The sequence below is a fragment of the Neolamprologus brichardi genome, chromosome 13, assembly GCF_056152115.1.
Source record: "Neolamprologus brichardi isolate AB-2024 chromosome 13, ASM5615211v1, whole genome shotgun sequence".
Classification (NCBI taxonomy): domain Eukaryota; kingdom Metazoa; phylum Chordata; class Actinopteri; order Cichliformes; family Cichlidae; genus Neolamprologus; species Neolamprologus brichardi.
This window is the reverse complement of record NC_142116.1, coordinates 23,180,714-23,205,617: the sequence shown is the minus strand read 5'-3', so window position 1 is coordinate 23,205,617 and position 24,904 is coordinate 23,180,714. Positions and strand designations below refer to the sequence as shown.

At 44.3% G+C, this 24,904-nt stretch overlaps 1 protein-coding gene across 3 annotated transcripts; it reads right to left on the bottom strand.

Annotated features, from left to right (window-relative positions):
• Nucleotides 1-179: 179 nt before the first annotated feature.
• Nucleotides 180-24,332, bottom strand: srfb (serum response factor b). 3 transcript variants are annotated; one of them, XM_035911228.2, is made up of 8 exons: nucleotides 23,244-24,332; nucleotides 16,207-16,473; nucleotides 5,192-5,432; nucleotides 2,663-2,827; nucleotides 2,275-2,385; nucleotides 1,626-1,823; nucleotides 1,398-1,499; nucleotides 180-873 (listed from the first exon to the last, which is right to left on the bottom strand). In XM_035911228.2, exons 1-8 carry the CDS (start codon nucleotides 23,892-23,894, stop codon nucleotides 836-838), a joined length of 1,773 nt encoding a protein of 590 aa, XP_035767121.1. In that variant the 5' UTR covers nucleotides 23,895-24,332; the 3' UTR covers nucleotides 180-835. The 3 variants fall into 3 exon arrangements, with proteins under 3 accessions (XP_035767121.1, XP_087706453.1, XP_087706454.1); XM_087850327.1 differs by having other exon boundaries at nucleotides 1,423-1,499; XM_087850328.1 differs by lacking the exon at nucleotides 2,663-2,827 and having other exon boundaries at nucleotides 1,423-1,499.
• Nucleotides 24,333-24,904: the final 572 nt, after the last annotated feature.

The following is a 24,904-nucleotide window of genomic DNA, read 5'->3' as shown; positions in this document are numbered from 1 at the left end:
ATTAAATTAACTTACACTGACATGTAAATAATTCTTTTTCTTTATCCAAATCAATTTCATGTACATACAAAAACCACTACGTTAAAAAAAACAAAAAACAAAACAACTACATGCCGCTGCACAAAATTAACCAGGATAAAAATACAAATCATCAATTAAAAAAAAAAAAAAGAAATATGTACATTTCCAAATCGATTTTATTTTTTAAGTCGATAAGCATCTCCCCGCCCATTTACAAACCTCAGATATGTGTGCACACACTGACACATGCTTGTGCACAAACTGCTCACACTGGAACATTCAGACAAACAAATGTCTCTTTGGCTGGTGTGAAGCTGTGGCACTTTGCTGTGTGTGTGTGTGTGTGTGTGTGTGCGCACACACACGTAATTACATAATGTCAAAATAAAGAAAAAACCACACACACACACGCAAAAATAACACCATCAAACGGCATAGAAAATAGGTTCCGATGATGGATTTAGCGCTATATCTCCTATGCATTATATATATATATATATTATATATATTCCAAAACATACTGTGTAAGGGCCTGCCACACATAGGCCCTTGATTGTGTGTGTGTGTGTGTGTGTGTGTGTGTGTGTGTGTGTGTGTGTATATATTTATATATATATATATATGTATGTATTATAAAGTCACATTCAGAAGTGTGATGTGAACCCACAAAGGAAGGCATCAATAAATAGAGATGTCAGTCAGTGTGTGTGTCTGTGTGTGTGTGTGTCCCTGGGTCTGCCGTGTTAAACAGCTCCAGCCGTCTGTCAGTCACTCTTTGAGTTCTGTGCTGTTCACCACCTGGAGCTCCGTCAGGTTACTGCTGCTGCCGCTCGACTGCTGGCCAATCACCATCTGCAAGGCAACAGAGCGATGTCAGGAGACACTACATCAGACAGCCAGTCGCACATCATCACATCACACAGCGCGCAGCGCAGATGGAGATCCCGCTAAAGTGCATGCCATTTATCACAGAGTGATGCTGCAACAGATGCTGATGTTTTCTCTCGTTATGTGTGTAGGCTGCGATCTTATCTATTAGCAGACGTTAGATCCAATTAAAGGACTATTTCACCTATTCCAGTTCAGTGGGGGGGATTTTCCCATCTGCATATAGTATAAAATACTGATTAATTTGATATAAAATGACATCAATAAACTCTTAAATATTCAAGTTCTGGTTTCCATGCACTGACAAGGTGGTTTTGAGTCTATAGCATGTGTAGAAAACAAGTAAGACACTATGCCAGCTTTCATTCAAAAAACAAGGGCCACAGGGCTCAATCGAGCCTGTGGCCTCCTGAGTGCCAGTGCTCTGTTAGGATGCATTAGTGCGGTCACATGGCATGCTGGTTGCGTAGGGAATTTGAGAGTTTCACTTGTAAAATGCAGATCTTGCCGTACTGGGTGTAGCTGCACTGCTGAGACAGGGATCTGCACCGTGCCTGGAGGTGCTGTGAGGAACACCTGAGGGACACCACCTATGTGAAGAAAGAAAGAAAAAAAAAGGAAAAGACACATTGATTACAATTAATTGATTACACTTTTTTAATTACAATGCAATCCACATGAGCCACTCAGGAAGCTGTGTGTGCTCGGAGCCTCACCTGTGTCTTGGGCTTGTGCGTGGGACACCTGCATTGCCGAGGTCCCCTGGGAGAAGGCGTTGAGCACAGCCAGCCCGCCGTCTGCCAGCGTGGGCGTGGAGGCGTACATCACTGTGTGTGGGCTGGGGTACATCATGTGACCTGCCACAGACGTTGGCACTGATGAAGTGACAATGGTTGCTGGGAGACTTACTGTGGCTGCAAGAAGAGCCAGAAAGGGAGGGAAGCGTCATTCAATGGGTTAAGTGGTGTTTACGCACACTGGCCAGCAGATGGCACTTCATATCTATCCAAATTCAACTGCTAACTCCTACTCATGCAATGTAGAGTGGCAATATTACTCCGTCCTCTGGGAATCAACTCATCCAAACAAGAGGAGAGCAAAAACAAACAGTGCACACAGTAAGAACACAACATATTATGACCTTAAAGGATTTTCTTACTAAAAATTAACAATCAAAAACTCACAAAGGGATCCCATTTCCACTCGCCATCATGATGGGAATAATTATGTACACTGTAGTTTTAATGTTGTGGGACCAGTGTGCAGTTTTTGTTAAACTTTGGTTCACTAAGAAAATCTACAAACCCTGTTTGGAACACGTAAATCTGCCTGAAAGACACGTGTGTGTCTGTGTGGTTGGCCTACCGGTGGAGTTTGTAGAGGTGTGGGAGATCTCAGGGCTGCTGTCACTGTTGGAGGTGGGCTGGGTGTTAGGATGGACCTGGATAGCTTGGAGCTGCTGGGGTACCCCTGGGCCTGGAGAGACACAGCGGGCAAAAAGCCACTACGGTAAGTCATCAAACACCTCGCCCAGGCCCAGAAGGGCTGCAGTAGTGTGTTAGGGATGAGGGGTGCAGCAGTGGGGACAGCGAATGGTAGACGAGGTAGAGGTCATGCAAGCAGCATCTGCAAGCATTAGGTGCATGATTATAGAGCAGAAAAGGGAGCGTTAGCAGTGCTAGCAGCAGAAGGTTTATGAAGACATGATTAGCACAGGACACGCACAGTCGTGGCAGCATGCAGAGCATGTCACCTGTGAGGGAGACAGCAGCAGGGAAGCGGAAGACAGCCTGCTGTCCCTGCTGTGGCTGTGGGGTGACGGCCAGGGCCTGACCATGCTGCCCCTGGAGGGCCAAGGAGTGCTGTTGCAACTGACTCAGAGGAATGGTGGGGGTACCAGGAGGGAGAGGAGTGCCTGCTGCAGGGGTGCACACACAAATGCGCGCGCGCACACACACACACACACACGCACACACACAGACACACACACACACACACTAAGGTTAAGTCTAAATATGAAAGGATAATGCAGTTTGAGAAAGAGCTAATACGTTCATTTCGCATAGAGTTCATTGTCACTGTTAGTTGTTTACAACCTTCAGTTGCTCAACATTTTGGCAGCACTTTAGGCTGGAAACACACTTTCTCTTTTTTTAACATTTACCAGGGCTTTAATCAATATGTTTTTTTAACGTTTAGAACAGCGGTCCGCAACCCCCGGGCCTCGGACCAGTACCGGTCCGTGAGTCGTTTGGTACCGGGCCGCGAGAGTTGAGGCTCAGGTGTGAAATGTATAGTTTTCAGGGTTTTCAGCGTTATTTTGTTATCGTTTTTATCGTTAACCCGATTTTCCTGGCTCTTTTCACATGTGTTATGAATAAATCTTCTTTTTTTCGGTACCTGTACTAGTTTTATTTTGTTGTATTTATCCGCAACATCCTAAAGGCTGGTCCGTGAAAATATTGTCGGGCATAAACCGGTCCGTGGCGCAAAAAAGGTTGGGGACCGCTGGTTTAGAACACCGGCCTGATAACGTGACGGCAACCAAACAAACAGAATGAATGATTTTCTGTGAGTGAGTTTCTCATTCGCAAAGCGTGTTTTGTGAGTCTTTTAAACTGGATTTTTTAAATGTAGTCATTTTCTTGGACAATGCTTGATGCTCTCATGTTGGCGTAATAGCCTGACACCGATGGCATGGTGTGAATTGTGCCACCTGCGTGCACATAAGTGCACAAAACTATCAACTTCTACACATTCCTACAAGGTCAAAATTCCTTTTATAAAAGGTCACTGACTGAAAATAACGCAGAAGTTGAAATTTCATAGATAGCCACGTGAGTAAACGACAAATCAGGGGTCACCTAGTTGTGTGGCGTTTACTTTCAGCACTCAAAGGTGTGTGTTCAAAAAGCTGTAAAACCTGAATCTGCAGGCGTGTGATAGGTCATGTGACGTAAACACCAACTAGGTGAAGCTGTCCTTTTGTAAATCCCAAAATCATCCACCTGCTGCACAACTTGTTCTCATCTTCCTCCATCCGAGTGAACTAATGGCAGCCATTTCATTTCTAGAACGCGACTCTGGAGCTACACCCTCACGTTCGGTCATATGCTCCACAGACAGTTGCTGGAGTAGGGTGGGGGCAGGCCCCTTCAAGCTGTCAGCTGAGGAGGCTTTAGTGTGGGAGGGTGTGTTGTTCCACCTGGCGCTGCTGCTATGTGCCAGACAGGTGGTGAGGAGGAGAGAGGGCGCGAGTGAGCGAGCGAGAGAGAAAGCAACAGAGGGTGCGGTGTGGGGGGGAGAGAGCGAGAGAGAGAGCGAGAAAGAGAGAGAGCGTAAAGGTTGCAGAGAAAGATGGTGAAAGAAGAAAAAAACATTTCTTTAAAAAAGGCAGGAGGACAGAGGCACTGCCTGGCTGTCCTTCACACGTCAGTCAAGATAACAAATAGTCCCCATTAGGCCATCGCGTGTCTGCGCCGTCAGACGCTGTGGCGGAGCACAGACAGCAAAATCTCGCGAGTGACATTACTGTCAGTGCTAAGATAATACAACTCTGACGAGCGCTGGGCATGTTTGGCTTCACAGCTGTAGCGACACTACTGTGACAGAAGACAACATGGCAAAGACTGCCCCCACTGTCTAAATCATTTAGACACTCTGGAGGGGACCTCCGATCGGAGCCTGCAGCCCTAAAGTCCTCACCGACTTCCTTTGGGTTTCAAAGCGTCTGCCCTAAATGAAGGGTCACGTCTCGGTCGAGACCACTCTGTCTCCACAAAGTCCGCCTCACATCCTCATATATAATGTCAGCGCAAGCCACCGATCCTTCATTGAATATTCATGACTAATTATGGCCCTTGTTCATCAGCCCTCGCTGCCAGGTCTATTGTGTCCCTCTCACCTAATTATTCCTGTCCCCAAGTGACAATCAAAGGCAGGGCCACTCACCAACAGACGTGGCTCCCCTGAATACTGGGGGCTTTGTAAAAACCCGAGTGTTGGCTATGAAGAGCTGTTGTGTGATGTAAAAAGCCCAGAGAGAGAGAGAAGGGGGGGCACGAGCACTCTGAGATGACGGCTGAGGTCACGCCGCAGTGCCATTTTCATTCTAATCAGCTAATAAGCTAGACAGCACGATGACATTAACAAAACATGAAGGCCAGCAGGAGTGTCTCTTCCAAAGGATGAGGTCAAAACAAACAAATCATTAGGAGTATAAAAACTGAGCTGTGGATGATGAGGACGAGAAGCCCGGGTGGGTGTTTGCTCTCCAACGTACCGGGCATGAACGTGAAGCCGCCGGGCAGCTGCATGACCCCCGTGGAGGCGCTGGCAGTCTTGAGGACGGTCCCGTTGGCACTGATGTTGCTGTTGGCCGAGACGGGGGCCAGGTAGTTGGTGATGGGAAACGAAGATCCGCTGCTCACCTGCATGGTGGTGGAGGTGGTGGGTACTGTGGACTGGGCGCTGCTGGCCGAGCCTGGCAGGGTCGCTACTGTGAACGTCGGCTTCAGGGTGTCCTGTGGGAAGAAACCAAAGGGTTTAGTTCGGCGTTCCCCGGCTCGTGTCGAAATTCTGAAAACCTGTTCCAAACTGGAAATTTAGGACTCAATAAAGCCTCGAATTAAAAAGGAGTAAAGTGAACTTCAGCTTAAATGAGTAACTATTCAAGGTGGCGTTTTTGAGGCTAGCATTTCCAGCTCCAGAAACGCCAACAACTGCACACCTAAAACAACACAATTAATGGGGCTTTTCCTCCACGGGCAGCTGAACACGGGGACGGTTGAAGGGAGAAGCCTTTAATTCTCGGAGCATTTCAGGGACCAATGGATGGCTGACATAAACCAAAGCAGGTTTTAACAATCACAGGGCAAATGGCATAAACAAGCTAAAGAAACAGCCCGGGACCCTTCTAATTGCATCCATATGTAAAACAGTAAGCAGGACAGGGAAGCATTTCTCTGCACGACGACACCGAGCCTTGCAAAGAGCAGCGAGATGGATTCTCAAGTCAGCTCCGAATGGAGGGATTTTATTATGGATGGCAACTTCAGACTAATTGGAAAAACATTTGAAACCCCATTAAAATGCAACTCCATAACCCCCGAGAGAGGAAAAAAAACAAAAACCTATTAAAATCATAACAGTGAGAGCGAGGAACATGACTGTGCATCCTCTTTTGTGCAACACCTGACTACTCGGCATCAGCCATTTATCATCTGCAGCCGCTTCTCCTGCAATTAACATCCAGCCCTACCCGATCTGCCTCCGCTTTTTAATTTTGTTGAGTTTCTATGACAACTAACTGACCGCGTAACACGACGGCTTTGCAAAAATAAAAGAATACCTTTTTGAAAAAGGCACAGAAATAAGGCAGATGAGGCGAACTTGAGATGAAAGGAGGTGAGATGTAGCATCGCACCAAAGAGCTAATGCGAACATCCATTGAACCGCCGAGCAGGATGTGTTGGCGAGTGGGCTGCATGATAAGAGCAGAGTAGGCGTTAGGCCGAGACTATAAAGTACATCGAAACCCACCGTGCCCGTTTCTACACACTCGCACAAGCTCTTATTCACATGATACTAATGATCTCTAATAGCACAATGGGAGTAAGCCTACACATTAGAAGGCATTTAATAGTTGGCACGTCTATGTGGGTTCAGTGTTCTTTGAGGGCTTGAGTCCAGGTGATTGGATACAATCATAGGGGAGCTGCATCCACATCCAACAGGGATCCTCCGACTCTTAACATTTCCACAGAGGATTTAAAAATAAAAATAAAAAAGGATTTTTAAATTTCAAAAGCTAACCCTGATGTGGCCAACATATCAGCTCCCTTTAGTCTGAATAGAAGCAGTCATCATATATCACCCCGTCTGCTTTTTTCAGCTGCATACACAATGAAATATTACATGGATATAATACAATTGCCATTAACTTGCTGCACTATTTGTCAGCTGCCTATGAACTCTGGAACTTGCCCCCTTCCCCCCAATGTCATTTATACAGTGTCAGCAGTTTGAGGCCAGCCAACTTCCTGGTGATAAACGATTAAAATATTTGATGTTACAAGCTGGAAAAAATAATAATAATAATTCCACCTCATGTTCGAGCATATTTAGGTGGTCAGTTACGTGGCTGGATCCTTCAAAGATGCAGAGTGAGTGAATAATAAAAGGTATAATGTCTGGAAAACACATCTGCCTGCAACATCACACCGGCTTACTATGAGGAAGCAAGTGTACTGCATCTTATAGGGTTGAAATTCAAAAAAAAAAAGTAAGTGTGCACCTGCTATTGATAAGAGGAAAATCATATAGAAGTAGGCGAAGCCTTCTTCTCTCAGTCCTATTGGCTTTTATATGTAACTGATAACGTGGGTGAGAGGTGGAGAAACCAGCATGCTACTGATAAGCCCTTCCAACCACACACTAGCCATGCAAACACATAAATGGAGCTACTGTAAGGACAAGCTTGCTGTCTTACGCCACACTGCAGTCTAATCAAATAGTAATATTTACAACAGTCTTTTAGCATGGCTCCGACTAATCATTAAACAAAGGCTTTTTTTTAAAAAAGCCTATAAACTCCTCTAAGTGTCGCAGTTTTCCAGACTTCACTCTCTTTAACTGTGGGGTTACAGATAGACAAGTCTGAGAAAAGCTGCTCCGCTTACAAGAATCTACAAGTGCAAAACTTTGCACTGCTCTTAGTTAGCTGGTCCACTCAACTCCAGGCTCTGCTGAGGGGCTGTGACAGTTCAAGGTCCTTTACCTCTTTAGTTAAACAGCAGCTGGAAAGTCGGAGGGGGGAGGGCCTCGCAGCGCTGTTCTGCCCTTTCAACCAAAAAGGAAAACGAAATAAATTCACGCAACAACAGCCCGTCGCCCATTTGCTATACTATAACTGTCATTCATCAGCGAGTGATTGCTGACAAAGTGAGGCGCAGCTGTCACCGCACCTTCCTTCTCCCAGGAGGCTTTACAATGAAACTAAACTAAACTAGACAAAGGGGGGTAACCGGGTCTGCACTGGTGCACGGGCCACAGGTATCACTGATGGCACAGAGGGGAAAAAAGCAATGAGACCACAAGTAAAAATGAGATATAAAGTATTTCATGAAAGCCAACAGAGCTTGAAGTGTAACTGTGGGGTTTTAGCTACAGTAGCAGTAGAAAGTGTGTGTATAGTGGGGGGCCAGACTGAGCAGAGTTAGACCTGTGTGTGAGGTTTGGGACAGGGGCAGAGTACAAACAGCTGAGGGCACAGACAGCTGGCGGGAAACCTGAGCACCTCTGAGGGGGAATTAACCCTTTCCGGCCCACAGAGGCAGCAGGAGGCCACGTGTAAAGACGGCTGCCATCTGACACCAAGCAGCTCTCACCGTTCAGGTCGCAAAACACGACTCTGAAGCAGACAGATATGCCGCTCTGAAGAACGACTCAGTTTTTTTAAACATGCGTCCTCTCCTGCTTCCTGTCCCTCCTGAGATCCAATAGGGAACAGGGGTTTGGCATTCAGAGGGTCAAATAGAGCAATTAGCCTTTGTGCTAGTCAAACAGTCTAGCCGTACCCCCACTATCTCTGTGACCTACATAGCCAAGTTTCCTCTGACCTACTGGTTTGTTTGACCATCTCCGTGTGTCTCCTGTTCAACTGGCCCGTCTATAAACGGTGCTGGCTTTCATTTCACAGTCACGGCGGTGCATAGTAAACATAGGCCACGGTGGTGTAATGCATTCTTTCAGAACAGAAGCGAGAGCAGAGGATCATTCTTGTGATGTAGCCAACGCTTCAGCTCTGTCATTTCCTGCTTAAGCCTCGTTCATCTCCTCCTTGTCTCAGTACACGGTTACAAAATGATACAGCATATTAATAAGCATGAACTCCACCACCCCTTTTTACCATAACATACCAACAGGCTGAATAGCAGATAACACATAATATTGGCTCAGAATTAACTAGTCAGTAAGTTATTGTTATACTTTTCTATTGTATTGACTGCAGACGATATTAAGCGGCCGCCTTGGTTCAGATTACTGGGTGGATGGAAATCTCAGCAGGTACTTTTTCCTGCCCACTTACATCCTACCACATATACACAATTACCGAAATCTTAAATCATTACGATCGCTGTATACGAGTTGAGAAAACACTCACAGTCATGGCTGCAACATCTGCACGAGTTCAAAGGATAACGGTGAAAATAAAAAGGTACCAAGACCTTCAACTATTTGTTCTTATCCAGCCAAATTCTCACTGGTGGTCAATCCCGACTGTGACTTTCATAGGGAGAGAAGGCTACATCAATCTTCCAGGTATGATCTGTTAGTTTTGGAAGAAATACCACAAGGAAAAAAAAAACAATGTGCTTTTACAACTGTGACCTGCCCAAAACGGTGACTGATAACTAATTAATGTTTACATTTACAATGAATATTACTTAAAATGGTAAGTGTTTAAGTGTTTTAAGTCTCAGCCTAACTATGGGTGAATTTCAATAGAAAGGGCACTAATAGAGGTCTCAAACTGCATTAACAAGCACATCCATACTCTTCGCTCTATACTAAACTAGAGATGGACCGATCCGATATTACGTATCGGTATCGGTTCGATACTGACCTAAATTACTGGATCGGATATCGGAGAGAAATAAAAAATGTAATCCGATCCATTAAATATCAAAGCACCTCACAAAACTTGCAACACGGCGTAACTCGGCTCATAACGTAGCTCGTAGGAGCAGTGTGGTCACGTGATAGAGCGGCTGTGTGTATTTGTAGCCTGCTAGCAAACATTTCATCTCCGAGGAAGTTATCTCAGAGAGAGGTAAAGCAAGTGTGTAAGTTCATCTCTGAATGTTTGTAAAGCTTATGGAGCGACTGCCTCTCTCTCTCTCTCCTGCTGCTACTTCAATCGTGAAACTGCTTAATGATCAGCTGATCGGCTTTTCTGTCGCGAGTCCGTCTCTCTTCTTTGTTTTTGGCCCACTTTGCACCAGAAAGAGGAAACCAGCGGCTGAACAACAGCAGCACTATTAAGCTTGATAAGCTGTTGTTAGAATTTATTTAATATTACTTTCTACACCAGGATCTTTTTCTACGTAGCTGACGGCTGGTAACTGTGCAAGGGCGGATCTAGCAAAGTTTAGCCAGGGGGGCCGATAGGGCATTAACAGGGAAAAGGGGGCACAAAGACATACTTTTCTTTCTTATTCTCATTTAAAATATCTAGCTTTTAATAAATAATTATCTGAATCTTACACCCAAAGTTTTAATCTGATGTAAAATATATATAGAAGTCCATTACTGTATATAATAACTGTTAAGTCTAATATACCCTAGTAAGCTGTAGTACTTTTTCCTTTGGGAAAGTACCATCTGTGAATTCTGCAATTCTGTTGAAGAAAGATGTTGAATCTATTTAATTATTCTTGAAAAATAATTTATTTCTGTGAATTTTTTTCACCCTGCATCAAATTAAAGTTGATTACATTGATTAAGCATCATGAGGAGGAGGTTGTTTCCCTATTTTCTTTTGCTGGGAGTTTGCAACCCTATTAGTTAGGTTGCTTAATATTTCTGCTAAGTACTCTTTAAAATACCAGAATAGGGAGGATGGAGTAGGTTTAACTTTATTAGATTGATCAGTATTGCTGAACTATGAAATATTTTGGGTGCAGTGTGTTTTTTTTACATACAAGTATAACAGAATAGCTTCAGTGTTGTTGTTTATTTAAACCTGAGTATGAACTTATACAAAATGCAGCAAGATATAAAAAAAAACAGTTTTATTGATTAAAAAACACACTATATCGGATTCATATCGGTATCGGCAGATATCCAAATTTATGATATCGGTATCGGACACAAAAAAGTGGTATCGTGCCATCTCTATACTAAACTATCTTTCCCAACACACCCCACAAGGACTCTTTGACATGCAGACTGGAGGAGTCGGGGATCGAACCTTGGTGTATTTAGGAGGTGGCCAGCCGCAGCCTCAAACCACTAACATCCATCAGTAGCAGCAGCCACACCAACCTGGATGTAAACTGCTCATCTAAATAAAAGTCGACTACAGTCGACCCTTTTATTTGTGGTTTTCAAATCAGCCTCACTATGGCTCAGAACACTAAAAACTAAACTAAACCTAACCAAAGCACGACCTTGTAAAACATCCAGCTTAGTATAATGAGGTACCCCAACGCAGCACATGAAGGCAAAATTTATTGTTGTGCAGTCGAGGGCTGAGTCGTCTCCAGCAAGAAATGAATCTTTGGGAGTCAGACTGCGCGGCCCTCCTTAGTTTGCTATGCAATCTATTTTACAAGACAGGAACATCTTTTTCCCCAGCGATGGGGGGGATCTCAAGTATTACACATCCTGCCCTCCTCTATGCACGGTGAACATATGAGATAAAAAAAAAAAAAAAAAGAACAGATCACACAAAATATGAGAGAAAAAAAACATTAAGAATATGTTCTTGTAGCTCTTTCATTTCTCTTAAATTTTCTGCATCCTCAAGGTTTGCGTACATGAGGAAAAAAATAAAAATAAAAGCTTCCCAACATTCGCAGGCACCGAACAAGGAGCCGTTTTAAAGGCGGAGGAAATGAGCGAGTAATTAAAAAGGGAAGGACACAAATGATTCTCTATTCATGTGGGATTAATCATTCCAAATTGAAGGTGACAACTGGCAGGCTAGTCCAGTGTTGGTTGGAGAGCCCATTGTGCAGTTTAATGGTGGCTGGCCCTCGTCTAATCTCCCATTTGCTGGCTCCCATCTCCCAGTCTGTCACCCTGCCAGCAACATGGAATTTGCAGCTCCATTTGGGACTGCTAAAAAAGGCAAGGCAGCCCAAGTGGAGGAGGTGCAGCCAATGGCGGCTGACCTGTCCAGTTGCTTGCTGCAAACTTAAGGGGGAGGTGGAGGACGGGATTGCGAGGCGGGGGGTGGATGACATGGCTTTTGTTGCAACGTTGCTTTCCACCACCTCCAGCGCGATCGACATGCTTCATACATGTTTACAGATGTGCGATATAAGCTGTCAGATCTGTTCTTCTCCAGAGCTCGGGGCTGCCGGGGAAAACAAACACGCCGCCGCTCAGTCAGGACAAGTGAGCTCACTCTGGACGTTTTCTGGTCAGTGTTGCGTGGCAAAGTGAACTGTGATAATGAGCGCAGCAACAAATAAACTTCACGAGGAGCACAACAGCAGTGACACCAGCAACCAGAACCAGAGAGGAGGGAGGGGGGAGTGAGGGATGAAGTACGGGAGAAAAGGAGAAGGAAACAGTGCGGGTGGGAGGAGGGGAAAAACCAGAGCCGACTCTGATACTGAGAATTTGATGACAAGATAGATCATCTAAGTAAGCATAAGTTGTGGGATTTGCTATCCCCTTCCAAAAATAACCCAAAAAGCATAAAAAAAACAAACATCTGCACTGTAGGGACGTAGTATTACTCAAAAAAAATGCGCAAAAAGCAACAAATCTGCCCTCTGATGTGGTTTCATTTCTTATGTATTCCATAAGAATGAGGCCTCTTAACATGCCTCACTCAGACTCTACGTCACACATCACTCTCCCACAATTCCTTTCAAAAGTCCTGAGAGGACCGTCTTGAAGTTACTGCTGCTTTTATGTGTGCTGACAGAGCAATAATAACAAAAAAAGCGAGGATTTTCCACAGTGAGTCACACACTAATCTTAACATCTTATCGTCTCAGGACTCCTTTCGGCTCGAATAAAAGCACTCTTAGGGGGAATGAACTGATCCTGCTGAACGTAGAGCCAAAGTGACGCTCCTGGAAAGAAGTCTGTGCCGACTAATTCCGACCAATATTTAGGGAAAAAAATGTGAGAACATTTCCACGGCAGCTGCTGCGTTTTACCACAAAGAAGAAATCAGAGGCAAAGACACATGACAGCCCAGCTAGTGATGGATCGGTCCAGTCAGATGGAAAGAAGACACTGCGCTGCGAGGCAGAAAGGAGCTGTCCATCATTTCATAAACAACTATTTGAAATGATGAACTCCCCCCCCCCCCCATCATGCCAATTTACTCGTGATGTTTTATGTTTAACAGTGACGTGTGGCTTTTTCAGGTTATAGCTTAATAACAATCTATCAGTGCACGGCTTGGTGAATAGACTCATTTGCTTTCTTGCATAGGAAATCAAATGGATAAGATCCCACTACCAGAGTCTTTATATTTTACCCAGCATCGCAACGTTACCTACTTTGTGAAATGTGCAACATGCTTACATCTACATAGCAATTGATGGATGGACCTCCCTGAGCCTGGTTCTGCTGGAGGCTTCTTCCTGTTAAAAGCTAGTTCTTCCTTCTCACCCTCCCAAAGTGCGGCATCTTTGATCGTTGGTGTTTTCTCTGTGTCATTATAAGGCCTTTACCTTACAATGTAAAGCGCATTGAGATGTCTGCTGTTGCGATTTGGTGTTATATAAATAAAGACAATTGAATTGAATTTTTCCTGCTGACCACTCAAAGTGTTTTAAATTACAAGTCACACTTAATCTCTATTCTGTGTACCTCCCACTACTTTATCTGCCTCACATCCACGGTCAATTTAGAGCCACCAATTACACCCAGTATGCATGTCTTTGGACTCTGGGATGAAGTGAACACAGATACAGGAAGAACATGCAGACTCCAAAGCTGGGGTTTAAACCGATAACCTGCTTACCTGCTTGTGACCCAACAGTGTTAAATGCTCCACTACCATGCCACTCAAATGTACTGCAGACCAAATCATTTCTCCTTTAACTTCCTAGGACCTGGCGTCCACATATGTGGACATCACATTATGGGTTGTCTAGCCCAAAATACAAAGTTTTGCTCTACAAGGGCCTGATATCCACTTACATGGACGTTATACTGCCACTGTTTTATCAAAATTTAAAGCGAATGTCCTCATATGTGGATTTCATTTTTCTCAAACAAAAATCAGGTAACAAAAAAAATCAAAAAAAAAAAAAAAAAAAAAAAGGTAATTCTTTGTTTTTACATTCATCAGGTCCCAATCAGCCGAACAGCAAAATCAAAAATGCATGGCATGAAATAATTCACGCGTACAAATAAATCAGAAATAAAGGCTTGTACTCTAAAAGACAGTACTTGCTCCAAAACTAGGGAGACTTGAGCTTTTCCGATCCAAGGAATAATTTCAGGCATAAAATCTTCCTTTTCTCCAGTAGAGACAGAGCTACGCTAGCCATTTCCTTTGTTTTCCAGGCTTTTCGCTAATCTAAACTAAGCCGCTGTGTGCTTGCCTCGAGAGTGGTATTGAAAGACAATCAGTGAACTAGCTATTACACCGTTTCTGTTAAGCCCTATCAGTTTATTTTGTCATTTGATTTTATGAGCGATGCTAAAGGCACCAAATTACATCTACTTCAATCATCTCCTAAGCTTTTCCTTATTGCTTCTTCAAAAGGTTATCCGCTCCCCCACCAGTCTTTGCAAAACCCGGATTGTTTAGACTACAGTGGAGTGTATTCATGACATACTATTCCTGATGAACAGCGTCCAGACTCGGCAGAAGTTCACGCTGCAAGCACACACATAAAACGATCCCTCGCATTCGAGGGATCCGATCCACCTGCTTGCCCTGTCCTAACCGCCTGACAACATCTCGCCCACTGACGATTTCTGCTGCGTCCCACTGTACACAGGGGTTCACGAGGTCTCACGCTAGCCTCCCACACTCAAAACTGCAGTTGGGGGTGGTGGGTGGGAGTGGACGCTCAGAGGTCACAGTATCACAGCCAGTCACCCAAATAGCTGTCACATGAAATGGGACGAAAAATGTTTCCAATACACCCGCTCATATCTACTTCCAGAACCCACCCCCTACCCCCCCACTCCCTGCCCTCCATATCACTAAAATGAGAGGAGGTGGTGGTGCTGGTGGTGGAGGAGGGTGTGTGTGTGTGTGTGTGTGTGTGTGTGTGTGTGTGTGTGTGTGTTGGGGGGGTGAATCACAGGACTCCAAAGACAGCTGCAGCTTATAAGGAATGTGAGGGGCCTCAGCCAAGAGTGCAGGCAGGGAAACCATACCATATATGGCAACAGAGGCAGAACTAATTTTTATCAATGAGCAGAGCGGGCATGAGAGTGGCTTAACATGCAAAGGTTGATCTCCCATCCCTGACGATGTATGGCATGTGTTACTTAGCGCCTTGTGAAAACAGCATGCGGGCAAACAGGCCTGGAAGTGTGCGTCTTCAAAGGGGAATACTTAAGCTGGGTAAACAGTCGAGGGAATCCAGCACGTGATTGCACAAAGCTGACGACAGCCACCGATCAATTCAACGCTTCAAACCCTTAAATGTTTTAAAGTTCAACAACACAGAAACCAAACTTTTTCATTCAAACTTAAAATAATAATTGGGAGAAATTAAGTGAAAGGTTACCTGTTGTATTATTATTTATCATTTCTATAATGATGCAAGTTGTGAAAATGCGCAACATCCAAATATTTTAAGACTCACACATTCTGTTAAACAACTCAACGTTTTAGCCGTGAATATCAGACGTCTCTGTCTCAAAAATCAAATGTAAACAGCAAAAGCCTCCATATAGCAGACCGCGTGTTCCTCGTCCAAACACAGCCCAGGCCTGCAGTGATTTATCTTCACGAGTGTTACGAGGTTTTCCTGGATGAGGGGTCAAAAAGGTAAAAGTGAAGACGGCGCTCTTTTTGGTGGAGCGGGATAAATTCTGCACGTCTTATCCGGCTTTCCCTTCAGCACGAATGCTTTGAAGAACTACTGAAGACTTCTTGGTTTCACTGAAAAAACGATTTGGTGCCCAGAACCAAACCGCGAGCCCAAACCAGAAGCCTCACATGTTAACGGGCAAAAGTTCAAAACTGTGTTTACAATAGGACAAAGATTATTTTCCACAGCTGCTTGTGGGTTTGATTTATTTGTTCTCCTTCTACGCTGGCCTTTTCTGGAGAGATTTCCCATTATATCCATTAGCGACTCTACTGTGCTTTATGAGGGATTTTGGGTTTTTCTTTAATTTGCACTGCAATTCATGTCTCTATTAGAGAACAGACAGTGAGTCACAATGACTTTAGTAGCTGAACGCAGGAGAGATGAGCTGTGGAGACAGGTACAGGAGTGAGCGCAAATTATTAATAGTTGACCTTTGCTCTTTTGAAACGAGGCAGCGAGTCTTATTTTTTATTAAATGTTTGTATTTTTTGTCTTGGCCAGCTGGAGGACCGGCCTGCAACCGCTTTCACTTTATGATACTCACCTTTGTGTCGCCCATGCTCTCCGACTCCGACACCTGGTAGGTGAGGTCAGTCTCCTCAAACCCGGTGGCGCTCATGCGCTGATCTGTGGACGGGTCGGAGCGCGGCGGAGAGTCTGGCGAGTTGAGGCATGTCTGGATCAAGGCTTTGCCCGTTTCACTGGTGATCATGGGCTGGAGTTTGCGAGTAGCAAAAGTGTACACGTGACCCGTTTCACTGGCCACAAGTAGCAGAACCTGGGTTCCCGTCAGGGTGGAGAGTTCATAGGCCTGAGAAAGTGAGAAGAAGATGTGATTAACCGACCGAAAGAACGGGCCAAGAGTCGAGCTAGAAATCCAAACATCCAAAAAAAAAAAAAAGAAAGAAAGAAAAAGAGCTAGTTCGCCAAATTAGGGCTTGGATTACCTTCACATCATGTGCAAATTAACCCTAAAAATGGAGGAGGGAATGAATCTGTGGGAAAACAGCCAAGAGAACGCTAGAATCTATAAATACTTCTTTGGTGGACTCTGACGTATAGCACAAATGAAACTAAAATAACACAAGATAAGGCTTCCCAGAATAGAGAGTGTGATATAGTCGAGAGACTGATTGCAGGAAAGTGCAAGCTTGATAGACAGGGGGAATAGTAGTAACTGAGTCTTGACAGGAGGAATATTTTAAACACTCAGAGGTGGCTGCCTGCAAAACACGAGGTCTCCGTCACACTCCGCCGGCTCGTCATTCATCGCACAGCTTGCAGACACTCGCATTAAAGCTCCCCAGAGCGAAGGGAGAAGCACACCGAGATTCAGCTCCATCCAACGCACACACACGACCGAGTGCACCCTGATGCTGCACTTGGTGTGAACTCCTGAGAAAGCCTTTTTATCTACATGAGTCATCAGTTATCTGGAGGATGCTCCTGGTGCTGTGAAGGCACAGTGCCGTTACCATCACCCAGAGCCGAGCTGACAGATGTGCCGTTGCAAGGTGGAGCGGAACACACTGTCAGACGCCGCAAAAAGGGGAGGGGGAGGACATGAATCACATTCAAATTAAAGCGTTTTATTGAGCAGTTATAAAACCCATGTCGCTGTCCGAGTCTACTCCACCATAGTGTGCTCATTATGGACCGTATCTGTCCCGTCTTCACTATCTGACCACATATTCGCCTTTTATGTGCAGTAACATGACGACAGAGAACATAAAGGCTAATGATGACCAGCTGCAACTACAGCGGCTCGCCGGCATGCTGCACTTATTTAACCTGAATGATTCGACTCCGACTTAGTGCTGCCTGCAGAGGAGGGGTCCCTAACAACAGAGCTCGATGTTTGGCCAACATCCATGACAGAAAAGGAATAATTTATCAAGTTGAGAGTGCTATGTGGCAACACAAGCTACATAGTGCTTTAATAAGTTTCCTTGCTCTGCTGATTTTCACATAAATATTTATGACTGCAGGGTGTGTGTGTGGTGGTGCTGCTGCTGGTGGCGGTGGTGTTCCTCTGACTGTAATTGGTTCCTATGCCACAAAATATGCCAGCCAGGTCTATTTATCAAATATCTGAGAAAAAAAGAAAAAGAAAAGACCCATCCACAAACAACTGAAAGTAAATGTAGTTTTAACTCACTCCCACCCAAAAAAGGGTTTTCAGGGTTTGTCTTCTTAATGCAAGTCCCAAACTTAGTCTTAAGAGAAGTCAGCTGTGCGTTTAAATCCCTTGAAAGTCTTGGTTGGCCTTCCTTTCTCGTGCAAAGGCGCATTCAGCAATTTTACAAAGATGGGCACGGTAAGGATCAATCGCTTAACTCAGCGGTCCCCAACCTTTTTTTGCGCCACGGACCGGTTTATGTCCGACAATATTTTCACGGACCGGCCTTTAAGGTGTCAAGGACAAATACAACAAAATAAAACCAGTACCGGTACCAAAAAACAGAAGATTTATTCATAACACAAGGGGAAAGACCCAGGGAAACCGAGTTAACGATAAAAACGCTAAAGAGAAAAATTAAGATATAAACCGATAAAACCCCTGAAAACCATATATTTCACACCCAAGCCTCAACTCCCACAGCCCGGTACCAAAAGACTCACGGACCGGCCCGGGAGTTGGGGACGCTGGCTTAACTTACATACACTAGTCAGGTATAACTTGCAAATACTAGGTTGGACCCTTTTGCCTTCAGAACCATCTTTGTGGAACTGTCCCATGATGTCAATCTCCCATTCCCCCACATCCCAAAGTGCTCTATTGGACTGAGATCTGGTGACTGTGGAGACCATTTGAGTGCAGTGAACTTATCGTGTTCAAGAAATCAGTAATGATCTGAGCTTTGTGACATGGTGCATCATCCTGCTGGAAGCAGCCTAGAGAAGACGGTTACACAGCAGTCATAAAGAGATGGACATGGTCAAGTAGGCTATGCCGTTTAATTGATGTTTAACAGTTGGTACTTAATCGCCCATGTTGTTTGCACCATATTCCGATCATACTATTTGCATGTTGCAGAAGAACTCAAGAATCATCAGACCAAGCAAAATTTGTCTGATTTTAGTGAAGGCTCGGTTTCCTGTTCTTAGCAGATAAGGTGGCACCAGTGGGGTCTTGTGCATCTGCGGCCTATCTACTTCAAGGTCTGACATGTGATGCATTCAGAGATGCTTTCCTCCATATCTTGGTTGTAACCCGTGGTTGTTTGAGTTACTGTTACCTTCCTATCAGCTCGAAGCAGTCTGGTCATTCTCTTCTGACCTGTGACATAAACAAGGCATTTTCACCCCGTGAACTGCACCCCATCCCTCTTCTTTGGAGCATTCGCTATAAATTTTCGATGGTTGTGAAGAAATCCCAGCAGATCAACAGTTTCTAAAATACCCAGACCAACCTGTCAACAACCAGGCTTCAATCAGTTAAATCTCCTTTCTTGTACATTCCTGCGCTCCATTTGAGAAACAGGTCGTCTTGATCATGGCTAACGTACTTAAATGTATTGAACTGCTGCCATGTGATTGGCCGATTAGACATCTGGGTTTTAAGTGTAATTGAATAAGTGTACCTAATACAGTGGGAAGTCAGTTTATGTACAGCAGCTATCTCAAGTGCTGAAAATAATATTTGTTCCAACTTTTCAGAGATATTCTCAGAAGGATTTGATGATTGTGTTACTAAATGTTTTATTTTATTTTCAGACCAAATATGCTACTTGAAGATAAGAAGCAGGGCTATGTGAAATTGGCAGCCATCCTTTACTCCTCTAAACTTTAGTAGACTAAATTTTTCATCGTGTAGCTGAAAAATCTAGGACTGACCCATACTGAAGTTCCAATTTGGCCAAAGCCTCTCCTTTTTTGTATTTCACGCTACCATTAAAAAACAAACAAACCCCAAAACACTAAAATATTTAACACAACAGATGAATATCAGCCATTCAGCCGAGACTAAATGCAATTGTATGTTGGTGTATTCCTGAGGAAAAATGAATAACTGCCAGATACACAGTAGTATGCAGTCCTTCACCTTCTATGTCAAGAAATAAATAAAATACTAATAGAAAGTTCCTGAAACCTAACACTGTGCCTTAAAAGTCTCATAAAATCACCAAAGTTATAAGAAAAAGAAGCAGAAAATGTATTCTTTACTCAATTTTATTTATATAGCATCAAATTGCAACAACAGTTGCCTCAAGGTGCTTTATATTTTAAGATAGAGACCCATTAATAACAGAAAACAAAAAGTCCCAACAATCATATGACCCCCTATGAGCAAGCGCTTTGGCGACAGTGGGAAGGAAAAACTCCCTTTTAACAGGAAGAAACCTCCAGTAAAACCAGGCTGAAGGAGGGGCGGCCATCTCCCACAACCAGCTGTGGGTGAGTGAATGAAGACGGGAAAAACACATGCTGTAGAAGAGAGCCGGAGATTAATAACAAATAATTAAATGCAGAGAAGTATTTAAAGACATAGTGAGTGAAAAAGGTGCTGGGAATCCCAGCCTAGAACTATCACAGTGTAACTACTAAGGGAGGATTCAGGGTCACCTGATCCAACCCTAACTATATGCTTTATCAAAAAGGTATCAAAGTTTAAAGCCTAATCTTAAAACTAGAGACAGTGTGTCTCCTGAATCCAAACTGGAAGCTGGTTACACAGAAGAGGGGGCTGAAAGCTAAAGGCTCTGCCTCCCAGTCTACTATTAAAAATCTACGAACCACAAGTAAACCTTCAGTCTGAGAGGAAAGTGCTCCAATGGGGTGATACGGTACTATAAGGTCACTGAGATAAGATGGGGCCTGATTATTCAAGAGCTTGTATGTGCGGAGAAGGATTTGAATTCAATTCTGGATTTAACAGGAACCCAATGAAGAGAAACCAATATAGGTACTCTCACTGCAGCATTTTGGATCAACTGAAGGCTTTTGAGGGGCGGTAATGCCATCCAGAGAAAGCATCTGGGTAGAAACTGTGTTACTAAGATTTTTAGGGCAGAGTACAATAACCTCAGTTTTATCTGAATTTAGAAGCATAAAAAATTAGAGTCTTTAAAAGATTTCTGCAGTTTAACTAATTGGTGTGTGTTATCTGGCTTCATGGGTAGATAAAGCTGGGTGTCATCTGCATAGCAGTGAAAATGTATGCTACACCTTCTAATGATAGTGCCTAAGGGAAGCGTCTATAACATAAACAGAATTGGTCCTAGCACGGACCCCTGTGGAACTCCATAATTAAACTTACTATGTGGAGAGGACTCTCCATTTACATGAACAAACTGGAGTCTATTAGATAGAAATTATTCAAACCACTGCAGCGCAGTAACTTTAATACCTACAGCATGCTCTAATCGCTGTAATAAAATGTTATGATCAACAGCATCTGTACTGAGGTCCTGCAGGACAAGCACAGAGATGAGTCCACTGTCAGAGGCCATGAGAAGATCATTCGTAACTTTCACTAAAGTGGTTTCTGTACTGTGATGAGCTCTGAAACCTGACTGAAACTTTTTAAATAAACCACTTCTCTTCAGATAAAAGGAAGTTTGGAGATTGGCTTGCAATTTGCTAAGGACGCCGAGTCAAGTGGTGGCTTTCTAAGTAACGGTTTAACTACCTGACGGCCTGTGGTACATAGCTGATAAATAAATATAGGTTTATCCTTCCTTGAGCAGTCTTGTAGGAATTCTGTCTAGAAGACGTTGATGGTTTGGAGCAAATAATGTGTGTGACGCTGACAAGTTATTATTTCTCTAATGGTTACAATTTTATTTGTGAAGAAATTCATGAAGTCATTACTCAAAGGCACAAAAGCATTTTTTTTAAAAAAAAAAAAAATGTAATATTTCAATTAAATGACGAATCATTCTTTCATTAAACTCATCAAAGCAGGAAAAACTTTAGGTGTAAGTAATAGCATAATGAACATATGGACGCACTCCATTTAGCCGAGGCCATTCCACAGCACTGCACCTGAGCTGAGTCACACCTAATGTTCTTCATACCACTTGTGCTGCTTTTCCCACTATAGAAAGTCATATCATATTTGCCACATATTAGTACTAATTGAGTAACCCTGAACCTCAAACTGACGTAATTATTTAACAGTGTGTGTTTACAAGGCTGCAAGCTGAGGCACACATAAGAAGAGAACAAACAGGCCTGTGCTACACTAACTGCATCCTTCGAAATGAAAGTGGGCTCATCCTAGACCAATCTATGAATCTTCCCACTCCACCCACCTGTCATTTTCTGTGATGGCTGGCATAGTGTGGGCAACCTTTTCAAAAAAAAAGAAAAGAAAAGAAAACCATCCCCACACTGTGTCAAATAGTGTTCATGTTGCCAAGAGCCTACATAAAGACACCTCAGTTTCCACGACAACAGTCTGGGATACATAAAAAGAGAGAAACACAGCAGAGCGCATGGTGCAGCCGAAGAAATACAGGGACAAGTTAAAGGAAAGAGGGGGAAAAAAACTCCTGGACTCCAATAAAGCACCGCTTACAAGTGTTTATTTAAAGTCATGATGAAAAGTGGTCGAGTCCACATCACAATAACTGCTGGGCTTGTGGTCAACAGCTGACCCCAGCTCAAGTAATCCACTCTCCGTGACTCTATACCAAACTGTGGTGTTTTATTGTGGCATCAAATCATGTGGGTGAGCTGTGAGTTTCCTCAGAAATGTTGCTTTAAGGAGACAGTAATGAGAGCAGTTATGACTGAGAAGCAAGGTTTGTCATCTTTAATGTCGCCTGCTTATGAGCAAGAGTCAACTGACAAAACTGGAAACCAGGACAAGTCATCAGTGAGACTTAGACGTCTGTGTAATGTACAGCACCATAATGCATGCACAGACAGACAGCACCCCACCACCACCACACAACCCAGGCTTCTCGCTTCTGTCTCAGTGTTCTTTGACCGTTCTTTGGTCTGTTTCCCAGGGGTTTAGTTAGCTGTTGGCACATACAGGCCGACTTCTACTTACTGCCACATGGCTGCCGCCTGTAAGCAGTGACGGAGTGAACAGGCTGTGAATTGTGATGAGAACTACATCTAATAGTTGCAAGGATGTCTGTGAAGGTGTGTGCGGGTATGCATGCATGAATCAGTTTATAAGTTTCTGTGTGTGACAGTTGGGATTGGGGGTGTCATAAATAGACCTGTCATTTGCTCTATTCTATTTAAAGCCCAGTGGCTGTCATGAATGTTCTGACTTCCTCACATCCACTGAGTCACTTCTGGACCACAATGGCTTTGTCTTTCATAAGAAATACACTGACACAAGACTGACATCAGGTCAGCAGCATGTAGGCTCACATGAAAAAAAAAAAACCCCAGCCCAAAGTCTTTCTTGTGGTTATTGTAATAACAGATGCACACTGTCCCAGGGTGTTGTGATTATTATTTTTTTTAAAAGGTTATTAACAAGTGCACTTCCATGAATGACTGCAAAGCACCCTACAGTGTGTCACTGCTGTACTTCCAGGCCAATCAACAGCTAAAAGAGACTCAAATCAAACGCTGGCGCAGCTGGATGAGATCCAGACGCATCACCTGACTCACCTTCTTCATTATGCCCGTCTTCCTCTTACTGAAAGTGGTGTACCGTCTCAGCTTGTTGTCAATAAATTCCATCTTTATCTTTACGCGTCCACGTGTCTTCTTGCCCGGCTTTGCCCCGGCGACCCCTCCGGGCACCATGCTGTAACCTCCGGGAGATACTCCTACCTCCTGCCCCGACACCGCAGCCTCCATCTCCCCTCTCTCCCGCTTCACCCCTCTCCTGCTGTCCCCAAGTGAACCCACGGGTTCGTCATCATCTCCGGAGTCCGAGTCGTTATCTGAGCCGCTGCACAGAGGCGCACTCTCCCGGTCCGGATCGAAGCGGGCTCCGTGAGGCAACATGACTCCTGGACTTAAGCCCACCATGCTGCTTTGAACGGAAGTCTGAAGAGGGTTTACACCGGTCCCGTTCCCCGGCCTCGCACCTCTCGGACCCCCTGGACCATTAGCTCCCAGCATCCCAATGGTATCTCTGTCCCCCTGTCGCCCTGCAGCACCGGTACTCTCGCTGACCCCGGGTAGAGCTTGCCCTGATCTGACAAGGACGGGACGAATCCCGCTGCCGACCAACCCCGAGCCGTGTCCTGTGGTACCCCTGCCTGAACCCGAGCCGTTTCCAGGTGGTGCCGATCCAACCTGGCTCGGTAACATTATATATTTACTGGAGCGAGTTTTTTAAACACCAGCCAAGAAAGCTGGATTCGGTTGCCTCGTAAATGACTGATAAAACGCATACACGTCCGGGCCACGATATGTAAACAAACCCGACCAAATGATGGTTCAGAGACTCCAGGAAATTACCGAGACAAACTTTCGAAAGTGATGCTGCCCCCAAGACCCTTCAACCCCGGCTCAGTTTGCTTCACCCTCCTCCTCTATTTCCAAAACTCTGAGCACTTTCTCAAAAAGGAAAGCGCGAAGAGCGACCTCCATATTGCTGCGCCACGTCACCTAGTGCGCCATGTGAACCGAAAATAGCTCTAGTGTCGATTTGCTCGCACACAAGTCGAAGTTTCTCTCAGATAATGTTACAGTATTTCTCTTTCCGCGTGTCACAAACGAACATAAACCTCAAAATTTAAGACAGCGAAAGCGACAGCGGAGTAATACTTCAGCCGAGGAACTACTTCCCTCCTTATAAAGAGATACAATGTTTCCTTATTTGGTGCTGTCTCTCCTTATTTGGTGAGTCACAGCGTCGTGTACGGATTGGCTGAGGATTATCTGAGGAGTGCTGGCATTGGTCAACGAAGCACACTCATTAGAATAAATACCAAAATGGTTGCGCTAACCGACAACGTCACCGTGGAGAAGTAAAAAGGCACCAACATAACAAAACATCCAACTTTTATTTTATTTATTTATTTTAATTACCCACAGGTTGTGGCGCCTATACCACACAGCAAACTCCCATTTTCCCGGAAGTTGAAGTATATCATCTCCTTTTAAATGAAGCGCATGTGTGCGGCACTGTTACTGTAGACAATTCAGCAATATGAGATAATTTAAGGTGCCAGATTATCGCACATCGACTTGAACAGGGAATGTAACTGTAATAGGTAAGTTCCTTTGAGTATGAAGCCTGCTTCTTCCTACCAACCTTTTAATAACGCCACTGTAAAGCAAGGTGCAGTCACTGTCTGTTTGCTTCATCTTGTTCA